Raw genomic sequence first — 11565 nt, forward strand, 5'->3', positions numbered from 1 at the left:
AAGAGTGGCAGTTTTGGGAGAACCAGAAATGCCGTAGGAACACGAGTCGTAGGAAGGAATCGGTCCACAGCTTTTTGAGTTCTCCCAAACTTTCATGAGGGTTTCTTTACCTCACTAGATGTAAAGAAAACGTTCACTATTTCACTCATTTATTTCGATTGTCAAGATGTAATTCATTTTGCTCATACCGTCATTATACCAACAGCTTGTGCTATAGTTCTGTGCTGTTTTCGAGTTATAGAACGGGTGGTTTTTGATAAGCTCTGCAACAAGAAATCCAAATAAATTGTAATCAAAGACATGAAATTATAGAAGTGTACACCAAGCGCTGATTTATAAATATGTCCGAATTGGTGAAACAACCTTCCAAAACCTCTTTTGCGACTCTTACAGGAGAGCTGGCCATTTCCCCATTCTTCCACAACCTCGCCAGCCTGGAAACCCTAGACGTTCTGTTATTTCCAGCAGAGGTGGAATACAGAACGTATTCAAAATTTGTTGACTTCCACCTTAAACCTTCTGTACAGACGTCCCCATCCTACATCAAAGATATCATCCATTTTCTCTACCAGCTTCTTAAGCTTGGACCACTTCCCAATGACTCTACCTTCGCTACACTTGATGCTTTTACGCTGTACCCTCGCAAACACCGTTAAGAAGGATTAGAGACATGTCAAAACGAATAACTTCCTTCTGAGAGAAGATATCAATTCAGCTTGGACAATTTTACTATTAGCGACCAACACTTCCAACAGATTACTTGTACAAGAACAAATAACATGCTAGAGCTATTCCCGTCCTTTCTTATCCCTTCAGGGAATGGCGGAAAGATCAGAACCTATGCGATTTTGAGAGCTTGAAAACTGCAGAAAATCGTTTCAAGTGTATCTGCATCTGAATCTAAGCAATATAAAAGATTGTTGTAGAAAATCTTGAAATTGAGATGCAAAGATGCCGCACAATAGGGCAAATATTCTTGAATATTAGTAATCCGTCGCTTTCTTACCAAAAATCCCTTTTGATCCGTATGCCTCGTCAGTGCGACCATTAACACTTTTTGAGGTACCCAGCCTTTAGAAATGAGATTTTTTTAAACAGGAATAATAGTAGACCGTAGTGGGACGTGTTGACGAGGGATGGTTGTCTGATTTGATTAAGCTTTTATCACGGCCAAGAATGCTGTAATTAGTTAAATAAAAAAGGAACCATCAATCCTCATCTTGTTTGTCCGCAGTAAGGCGGCAAATAAAAAAAGAAGAAAAAGAAATGCGATAAAAAGTTGTTTTCGTCTAAAATAAAAAGATGCTTTATTTCCGTTAGGTTTACCGCGAAAAGGATTAGATGAGAGCTGAAATTCTATTATGCTCGGCATAGTATAATAATTTGTTTTTACGCCGCTACTACGGCAACCACCCCTGTTACTTGTAAGCCAACGTTTATGACACGTTTATGGTCTTTTTATTAGTGGCAGGCGCGCTGGCCTCATGGTTGGTACGCTCGCCTCCGAATCTGGCGGTCCGGTATCGAGTCCTGACCGGGGACATTATGTTGTGTTCTCGAGTAAAACACTTTACTCTCACAGTGCCTCTCTCCACCCAGGTGTATAAATGGGTACCGGCGAATTCAATGCTGGGGGTAACCCTGCGATGGACTGGCATCCCATCCAGGCGGGAGTGGAAAGACTTCCAGTCGCTTCATGCTACAGAAAACGGAGATATGCGCCAGACTGATGAGCCACCTAGTCCGTATGCAGACTTAACCTTTACCATGGTCAATTTAACCTTTGTTGAGGTGTTTTAAAAATTCTCCCAATAAGCATAATAAGAAATGTGTCTATCTGGTACATGATCTTCTCAAAGCAAATGGGAAATTTCTTTCTCACTCAGAATTCATCCAAAAATATGATCTTAGATGCAACTTTGTCATCTATTTTCAAGCAGTTTCTGCTATTCCTAGACACTTCACAGAAAGTGCGAGGGCAAAAAACACGGACAGATCAGATCTGCTGTTAAATAGCATGTTTCAGCTTTCCCCAGAGGTCTCCATAAATTAAACTAAAATGAAAATAGAGACTATTATCGGCTCCTCATAAACAAAGAACCAATCAAACTGAAGGCTAACTCTAAATTGGGAAAGAGACCTGCAAATTGATCAAACATCTCTAAAACATATTTTTTTAGCTGCGTGAAAAGTGTATGTAAAGATAACAAACTTAGGGAATTTGGAGCAACTTCAGAATACCCGGCCACTTCATTTACATGTGTCGGTGTGCTTTGAAGAACGAGGTATATAACAATAGTTGCTATTCTTATTCAATGAGATGCAAACTTTTATTTCAAACTTTTACATTATTCCTCTTTGGTGAGGCGGAGGACACAAAGTGTCCATATTGTGAAATGAATGATTCCACGATTCACACTTTCTATGGCGTTAATTGGAGCTAATTTTTCTCTTTAGAGGTCATAAAATGGTTCAACAAAGAAAATATCACCTCCTTCAGCCTTTCACTAACTGAATTAATTTTTGGTATGAAAGTTGACGCTTCAAGCTAAGCAAGGAATCAAACATTATCAGAAAGTTAAACTTCACCTTTTTATATGCCACATATTATTTGTACAATCAGAAATTAATACATGGCGAGTTATCTGTAAATGAATTTATAGTCAATCTTAAGCAAAAATATATTTTCGAAAAATTCTTTGTGTAGCCGTAGTAATGATGTTGATAGGAATGTAAAGCACTGGTTACAATAATTGTACATGTCAACTTAGTTAATTGTCTTCCCCTTTTGTCTCTCTCTGCTGTTGCTGTTTTTTTGTACAATCCAATTTTTACGTAATCTACTCCTTGTTTTGTCTGCCAATTAATATTTTTGCATGGCAGATGAATGTATTGTCAATCTTAAATGTAAGTAAACTCTTGACCAATTTTTGTATAGCTAGTAGCGATGTAAATAGGAGTGTAAAGTAGGAGTTACAGCCCCAGTCAATTGCACATGTTAATTTTGTTATTTGTTTTGTTTGTTTGTGTGTTTGCTGTGCAACAGAACATAATAAATAAATAAGGAAATAAATTAATAAAGGAAAAAAATAAGCAATGTAAGTATTTAATTATAAGTAGAATATTGTGCATTTACTAGTGAAAGAAACCAGCAGAGTAGGCAAAAAATAAGGTATGAAATTGTAAGCGACTAGTATTGCAAGGAATGTAAATAATGTACTGTAAATCGAGTATTGCAATGTGAGTGGTGTAAATAATGTAATTTTGTAAAGTAAGTATGTAAGTGTGTACTGAATGTACATAAGTTACCAATTAAATTAAAATGTTAAGAGGAAAGTAAAGATTATACGGTGACGAATCACCCTTTAGGTTTTTGTTGGATCCGTTAGGTAACATGTCATTATGTTTAGATAGACGTTTTTGCCTTTTTTGTGCCAAGTAATGTAAACGAGTGAAGCATATACAGTACGGTGTAGGATTATCGTCATAGCCGCCTAATCCCGCCGGAGCCCAGAATATTTTCACGCTTGCCTTGATTGCAAAGTCGACTGATTGGGAAGGATAATAATTTGTTCGCTTCATATTATTTTGATGTGAGCAAGGTTGCCAGAAAAAAGAAAGCAGATTCCTTTTTTTTTATTATGCAAACTTTATTACAAACACCTAGGAGATACGTCAGTTTCACAGTATACTACAAAGAAATAGAGTTACAAAACAGTAATCGTTGGATGTTGTTTCAGTTTCAGTACTTACAGTATACAGTTAAGACATAATACAACTATTTTGTTACTTAATGTATGTAATGTATGTAGTGCATTTCTGCAGTTCATACATTACATCCTTTATTAACAAAATAGTTTTTTCATCGATTTCGGTTTCCAGAAAATTCCTGCTGAAAATTATGTAATGGTGACAAGATTCACCCATGATGAAACCGGTCAGTGTAAATCGTAGATTGCAGACCGTGGGATAAAATGCAGACTGAGGGTCAAATGCAGACCGCAGGCCAGGGGTAAAATACAGATTACAGACTACAGACTTTTTAAGTATGTATCGGTTATTTCCATTATCGAGTGCTAACCTTAAACAGGATTATTCAGGCTAATCGCAGTGAAAGTCTGCTCTCCGATTAGTTTGAATATCACTTCGGTTAGACTGAATATCCCTCGGGTTAGCCTGTTTACGGTTAGCTCTCAATGATGGAAATGGTAAAACGATTCAGTTAAAAACGCCACAGTCTGCATTTTACCCCCAGTCCGCAGTCTGCAGTTTACAGTCTGCAGTCTGCGATTTACATTGACCGATGATGAAACAGTCTCGACGATAGATTTTTTTTAATTCTGCAGCGAATTTTATTTAGAGGCTGTAGATAAAAAAAGCAAGGGTAAATGCGATTAAATTAACAAATAATGTCCGAAGCTGCCAAAGAATTATGAGGCTATATATATTTACGTGTTGGCCTACTAGTAGCAATAAACGTTTTTGTGTGTGTGTGTGCAGCTAAGCAGGTATTCAACCTGTTTCTCTTTTGCTCAAAGTTCCCAAACTATAAAGCAGCATAAAACTCACGAGAAGCTAATGTGGAGTGGACCGAGTATCTTTGCATTTCTTGCTTCGTCATTATAATTCTTACTGTAGGAGAGAGACTTTCTTTATTCTCATTCAGCAAGTAGTTTCATCTTCCTCTTCTGAAACAAGCCTATAGATGCAGGCTGGGCTATCAGGTCAGTGCAAAACGCAGACTGGAGACTGCAGATTGCAGACCGGGGGTAAATTGCAGACTAAGGGTAAAATGACGACTGCAGACTGAAGGCTTTTTAACTGAATCGTGTTACCATTTCCATCGCTGAGAGCTAACGGTAAACAGGCTAACTGGAGCGTTATTCAGGCTAACCTGAGTGATGTTCAGGATAACCGGAATGATGTTCAAGCTACCCGGTGTGATATTCAGGCTAACCGGAGTGCAGACTCGCACCACGATTAGCCTGGATAACCCTGTTTACGGTTAGCGCTCGAAAATCGAAATAACAAGATATATACTTAAAAAAGTCTGTAGTCTGCAGTCCGTATTCTTCGTTTTACATGACTGCCGGGCTGTCACTACTCTGCTGTTGTTGAGAGAAAGAAACTGTTTCTTGCTCTCAAATGATAATTAGGCTGCCTTAACTAGAAAATATAACGTTGTATTCAAGGGAAGCTCTTACAATACCCTACGTATAAAAACATCAGTATCTAATCAGGACTTTCACATAACAACATTCGTTAGAATACACATAACGAAGCATTTGGAGACTCTATCTATTTGGACTCTCTATCTAATCTATTTGGAATCTCTATCTATAATTTCACCCAGGAATTTAACCTGGAGCTTTGATTCAATCGAATAACTCTGATGCCATTTCATTCCATCGCTGTAGGATGGCTGGGACCGATGCAAATGCAATTGATGCTATTTCTGTCCTCGATGCGCATTGGTCGGTTTAGCGTTGTTCACAGGCCTTCTCATTTATACAAAAAGGCGCGGCGACTAAGTCGACTCGAGAACATGTGCAACTTGACGAAAATTGTGACTCATGGAGAAAATTTTGGCCCTTATAGCGGTATCTTTAGGCAAAAAAGCTACTGTGTATGCCGTGGGAAGGGTGAGTACAAGCAATTACCCTGAGGTCCAGTCTTGTCGGTTTACAGATTTGCTGTAAGATGTAAAATTGCAAGGGTTATCGACTGAACTAAGCCCTGTAGCGACATTGTGAAGTTGTGGCAGAATGTTTTGTTGAGCTATGATATTTACCTGAATACGTTGAAAAACGTCTGTGACTGCCAGTAACTGAAGTTTTATTCAATCAAGTTTTCTATGAAGGCGACCCAGTGGCTTGCCTATATTTGGGTTAAATTTAAGGACAAGATAGGATATGTTTATAACCTCATGTGGAGATGACGTAATATATAACGCCACTTAAAATTTTGTTGTAAAACCAAGTTCGGTATGCTGCTGTTGTAAAAGAAAAAAGACAACAGCAATAGCCAAGGTCGCTTCTTGGAAAGATTGTAAGGTATCATAACAAAGTTTTTGTCAAGCAAAATGTTTTGTAAAGTTTGCATGTGTCCACTATGTTGTTTGAAGGTACATATTGAGAGCTGCTCTTCATGCTCTAAGTACCGGTACGGCAGTCACAACTAACCACTTCGCAGGAAAGTGGCAAACTATCTTTAATTATTATTATTATTATTATTGTTTACTCTTATTTCACATTTAAGAAATAGAAAACATGTACCGTGTTTCTGTCGAGTTATAGAAACACGAATGAAAGTTTGGGAGAATAAGAAAGGCTGTGGGACCACAAGCTGATAGGCGAGCATTTCCACAGCTTTTCTGAGTTCTCCCAATTTTCCACGAGTGTTTCTATAACTTGATAAAAACAAGGAGAACATGTTTTCTATTTCTCTTAGAAAAATACCACGATGACAAAAAGAAAAATGACTTCTTTACTTTGACCATCAAAATGTAAATTCTCTGCTCATGCCATCATTACGTCGACAGCTCATACTAGTTCTGTGTTTCTATTGAGTTATAGAAACACAATTTTAAACCGATAACAGGGCTCAAAATTGCGACTCACTGGTCGCCAATGCGACCAAAAATTGAGCACTGGCGACTAAATTTTCAGAACTAGTCACCAGCTGGCGACTCGCGTTTTGTCCGATAACTAAAGAAAACCACGACACAACTTTTGTTATTAAACCTTTATACTAGGAAATCAATTGGATATGGTAGCTAGTATACAACTCACCTTTCCGTTCCCAGTAAAATAATGTCTGAATATTACAAGATAATCGGAAAAATTGAATGTATTTTGACATGTCGATACTGCGTTCACGGCGCGCCATATTGTTTCAGCAGTTTCTTCCGAAACTGGGATCACAGGCGCACTTCAACACCATGTGTTTTTCATTTGCCGTGAAAATGGTGGCAGATACCAATCAGTTGAAGGAATTACATGAGTTTTACGTGCAGGGAATGAAGAATCAGCCAAAAGGTTAATCCGAACTTTGAATCCTTCGAGTAAAGCAAGTCAAAAATAAAGAACGGCATTTCGAAGAAGTAGCAAAGGGAAAATATGCAAGGACCCGTGTTTGTCTCACAATGAAAATCATGGACTTAAAACGTTTTATGCTTCGCTTCATTTAAAATGACTATGGAGACAACCATCACCTTTGGACCAGAGACATATCACCTGAGAACAACGGCAGCTTTATAACTAAGTGTTACTCATGTTGTTTCTAATTGTTTTCGTTCTTCAATTGTGACTTTTCTTGCATGCAAAGTAATGTATAAAATCGTGTTCTTGTGTAAGTTATTTATACAATAAGTTGGCGACCAAAATTTACGATCTGGCGACCAAAATTTTTCTGTTAGTCGCCAGCTGGCTCCTGAACGAAAAAGTTAATTTTGAGCCCTGGATAAGCACACATATTTTCTTTGGGCTATTTTCTAAACAAGTTTAACTGCACTAAACCTTAAAATGCTGAATAGATAAGGAAGAAAAAAAAATCAAAGAAGAGGTAATGCCAATCCAAACTGAAATTAAGGTTGTCAACTGTGAGCAAAATTAAGATCTATTAAAACTATAAGGGCCATAAGCAATTATGAAAAGAATTTCTTCAATAATTTGTATTGAAGTTAATTACTGCTTGATTTACATTAGACCTGCATACTCTGTCGTGCTAGCCCAGTGACATTGTCATTTTGAAATGTTATTTTTTCTAGTATTATGGATTTCCACGCCTGTATAGAAGATTTGCAGAATTCAACAGAAGAGTAACCTCCAACAGACAAACACTTAGAAGGAGACAGGAAGCGATGAAGTTTGTTTTTAGAATTCCAAATAAGATTTTAGCATTTTTCAGGTAGGTTACTAACGTGTTGCCTACGTGTGTACGTACTCCTACAATCCCAGACAAAATTAGTAAGTACACTTGAGGTGGATCATGTATCCCCCATCCCTCCTAATCAATGTTGGAAAATGTCGTGTTTTTTCAACATAAAGGGATAACATCACCTGATTATCAACATTGTAAGTTGGGGAGGGGAGAACTTGCTTGGTGTCCCAAGATTTTTGTCCGGTATTGTAGATTTGTTGATTTAGCATACGTGCAATGAGTGACAACAGTGTTGAGACACTTCACAGTGAAATTTGATGTTTGAATGTCTTGGAAACATTTTGGCCCTTTCTCCTCAAAACAATGTTGATTTTTTCTAGTTCTAAGATTGCATAGACCACAGCACCTACACATATTGAATTAGGGCAGGGGGTATCTGAGAATAATGCTATCCAAAAGAAATTTAGAATAAGATGTTAAATTTGAAAAAGCATCACTTTCTAAAAGTTACTCAACTACTTTTGTCACCCATTGTACACGTGGCAGGGCTCGACACTAACGGTAGCCAACTAGCCACAGACTAGTGGAAATTTGGTTTTGGCTACTACATTTTTGGCTTCCACTAGCCACTTGGGCTAGTAAACAAAATGAAATTGGCCGAACTACATGTAGTTTCTGTCTTCCTCAAGGAAGTCAAACACTAACACTTTACTCAGAAGTAAGGTCAGAATTGTGGACGTATCATGTTTACCTTTCACTGTGTGGTACTTGAAGGGTGTAAAAACTGAACATGTTATTATATTGAAAGAAATATTTGACAAACAAGACAGCTTTTTCTGAAAGCACACATCGATGTTCTTTTTTTGTTACATAATTAGTAGAACAAAACATGAGCATCCTGATAAAATCATGCGCAAAATCGTACGCAAATGTAAAAGGATATCATTTCATTTAGTGTAAAAACACATAGGTGATTTGTCATTGTGTCCATACTGACAAAACTTACCACTGCAGAAACAATTACATGAGAAATATTTATTTCCTTTGACATTTTTTGGCAGTTGAGCTTAGCTAATGCTGCTTTTGAAACAGTTTGACTGCTACAGCTCCTGTCTGTGAAGAGACTGAAGAAGTCTCAACAGTTTTTACAATGATGTCTTGCGGTCTTGATATTCAGAGTCCTGAAAGTCTTTTTGGGAAAATGCTGATTTTTCTTTGTGATCTGTTGGCCTGAGAGATTTGATGTGAGGAAAACATGAGGCTATTAAACAAAATTAAAACTGGCATAATTCGGTGATAAATTCCTTCGCCCTAGTGTTTAACAATACCATTCAAGTGTGACACAAGCTGTGCCGATGATATGTTAACTGGTCAAGAGGTTTCAGATGCAAAATTGCATTGTGTTGTTTTTCTTAAAATTCCATAATGGATATAAGAGGGTTTTTTACGAGCAGTAAGAAAGAAGAAGCCAAAAAACGAGAGTTCTGAAAAGAAACGACCTGCTCAGGAACAAGATGTAAGTCTAAAAAGTCCACCGCCAAAATGCTAATGCACTCTTTTTCATTTTTCACATTGTTTTATTAAAATAACATACTGCATCTTGTTGTTTTATTACTGGAACTGGTTTAAGTACAATGTAATTACCAACAATATGTATTAAAGAGAGACGCTTGCATGGTGCTTCTTGCTAGTAATTCTGCTGTTATTGGACCTAGCCAACATCAACCCTTGGCTAGTGAAATTTTTGTTTGGCTAGTAACATCTAAGTTGTCATTAGCCACTAGGCTGGTAAGTTGAAAAGTTAGTGTCGAGCCCTGACATAGTTTTCAGTTTGTACCTGGAAATTTTGTAACACTGTATTTTTCTGAGTGATGAGCAAACTATCTGCATGTATTTCATGATGTGCTTTATTTTCCTTGTATTTTAGGAATATTTTTTGCTTCTAATGAGTGTAGTTATTGTATTGAATGCTCCAAACTTTTGCCATTCTTATTTGTCTGAGTAACTCTCATCTCTCGTCCAATGGACTGGTAGCATGTCATCAGGAAATTTTCTGTTGCACATGAAAACATAAACACCATTGTCTCCTCTGCATTATATACACTCTTGGAGATTCAGTCCTTGACGGCAAATTTTCATAATTATAAATCTCACTCAAAACATTTAGCTTGAAAACTCATTTTGCGAAAACAAAACTGAAACCATTGAAAAGCATACAAAATTTAGGATTGAAACTAACCAATCAACAAATGGCAAAGTTTCTTGAGAGGTTTGCAACACCTCGCACTTTGTTGGGTTTTCAATTTTGTTATTAAGATCTATTGTGCATTTTCTTCAATGTTATCAGATTATTTGAGAAAAAGATTGTTATCCTTTGTTCTTAAGTAATGTTCTGATTGGCCAACTCTTTTCCAAGTGACCCGATTTGAGCAGTCGCACTGTAAATAAGATTGGTCAGTTTTGCACAATATTGGGTGTTTACAAGTCTTGTGGAAATTCAACCAGTTTAGGGATTAGTCAACCCTGGTAAGTTTATACCTGTCTTTAATTGTCAGTCAAATTGAAGTCTATGTTTTGTGTATTCTCTTGACCATGCCTTTACAGTCAATTAATATATAGTTAGGACTTTTTGACATTTCACAGTAATTCAAGTGTGATCTTTAAGTACTTCATTTCTCCCTGCTAAACTTACTAGACATTTTATTGACTGGCAATGCCAAGAACGTCTTATTTCAACATTTTCACTGTAAGAACAGTGACTGACCATATCATAGCTTTACCACTGGAGTGAAACATATGAATTCTCAAAGAAATATTCATTTCGTCCTCTTGGCTTGCATGTACATTGTAGAATTCTAATGGATGCTTTTTACTTCCGCAGAAGAACAAAGAGCATTAGATGACAAAGGGGAATGTAGAAATCATGAAAGACATTGAGAGAAATTCACTGTACATATTGAGCATCAGAAAGATTTGAAGACAATTGGTTCATTGTTCATTTGTAAATAAACACACTTGAGATCTTACTGTAACCAGTCACTCCACTTGTAAAGTTGTACAGCCAAAAGACTAAGTCATTCAACACTTTAAAATTTGACTTTTTAGGCTACCTCCTACAACAGGTACACATCTCTACTTTGAATGTAAACTTATGAGGGGTTAACATTGCGTCCTCGTGTAGCCAGGATCTGGAGGTAGGGTCTGATAATGGAAAATTTCCATTTCTGTCAGATCTTTGTGGGGACATTGTCATAGTGATTTGGGGGCATTTTTGGTAAAAACAGTGCTAAAATTATGACAGAGTAACTTTGCTCATGTACAAAATGCTCTTAAGACACAAGGATCAAGATATTCTGGGAATGGTGTGGGCGAATGAACTTTATTAATGTGTCTAATAGTATTTAGGAGAGAGAGAACCCTCTGCTGATGCAGAACACCTAACTAAGAGTAAACCAAATTGTGATAGTTGTAAGCATTTGTCAAAGGCAGAATGACTGAGTTTGAAATAATCTGTTAGACTTCACAACCTTTGTGCATGCAAAGCTCAATGCTGACTCTTAAATGTGGTTTATGTGGCGAGAAGTGACTCTGGGTATTTCAACTTTCCATTACATGCCACCTACAGAGCATTTTATTAGGTACTCATTCATACACCTGGACAGAGACAAGCATTGTCCGAGTAAT

At 37.2% G+C, this 11565-nt stretch overlaps 1 protein-coding gene across 1 annotated transcript; it reads left to right on the plus strand.

The window, feature by feature from the left end:
* Positions 1-5520: 5520 nt before the first annotated feature.
* Positions 5521-10913, plus strand: LOC110041974 (uncharacterized). The gene is made up of 3 exons (XM_020747293.2): positions 5521-5642; positions 7769-7908; positions 10763-10913. Exons 1-3 carry the CDS (start codon positions 5574-5576, stop codon positions 10782-10784), a joined length of 231 nt encoding a protein of 76 aa, XP_020602952.1. The 5' UTR covers positions 5521-5573; the 3' UTR covers positions 10785-10913.
* The last annotated feature ends 652 nt before the right edge of the window (positions 10914-11565 follow it).

This window comes from Orbicella faveolata, unplaced genomic scaffold, assembly GCF_042242905.1.
Source record: "Orbicella faveolata isolate gen_17 unplaced genomic scaffold, um_ofav_v1 contig_25, whole genome shotgun sequence".
NCBI classification, from domain to species: Eukaryota; Metazoa; Cnidaria; class Anthozoa; order Scleractinia; family Merulinidae; genus Orbicella; species Orbicella faveolata.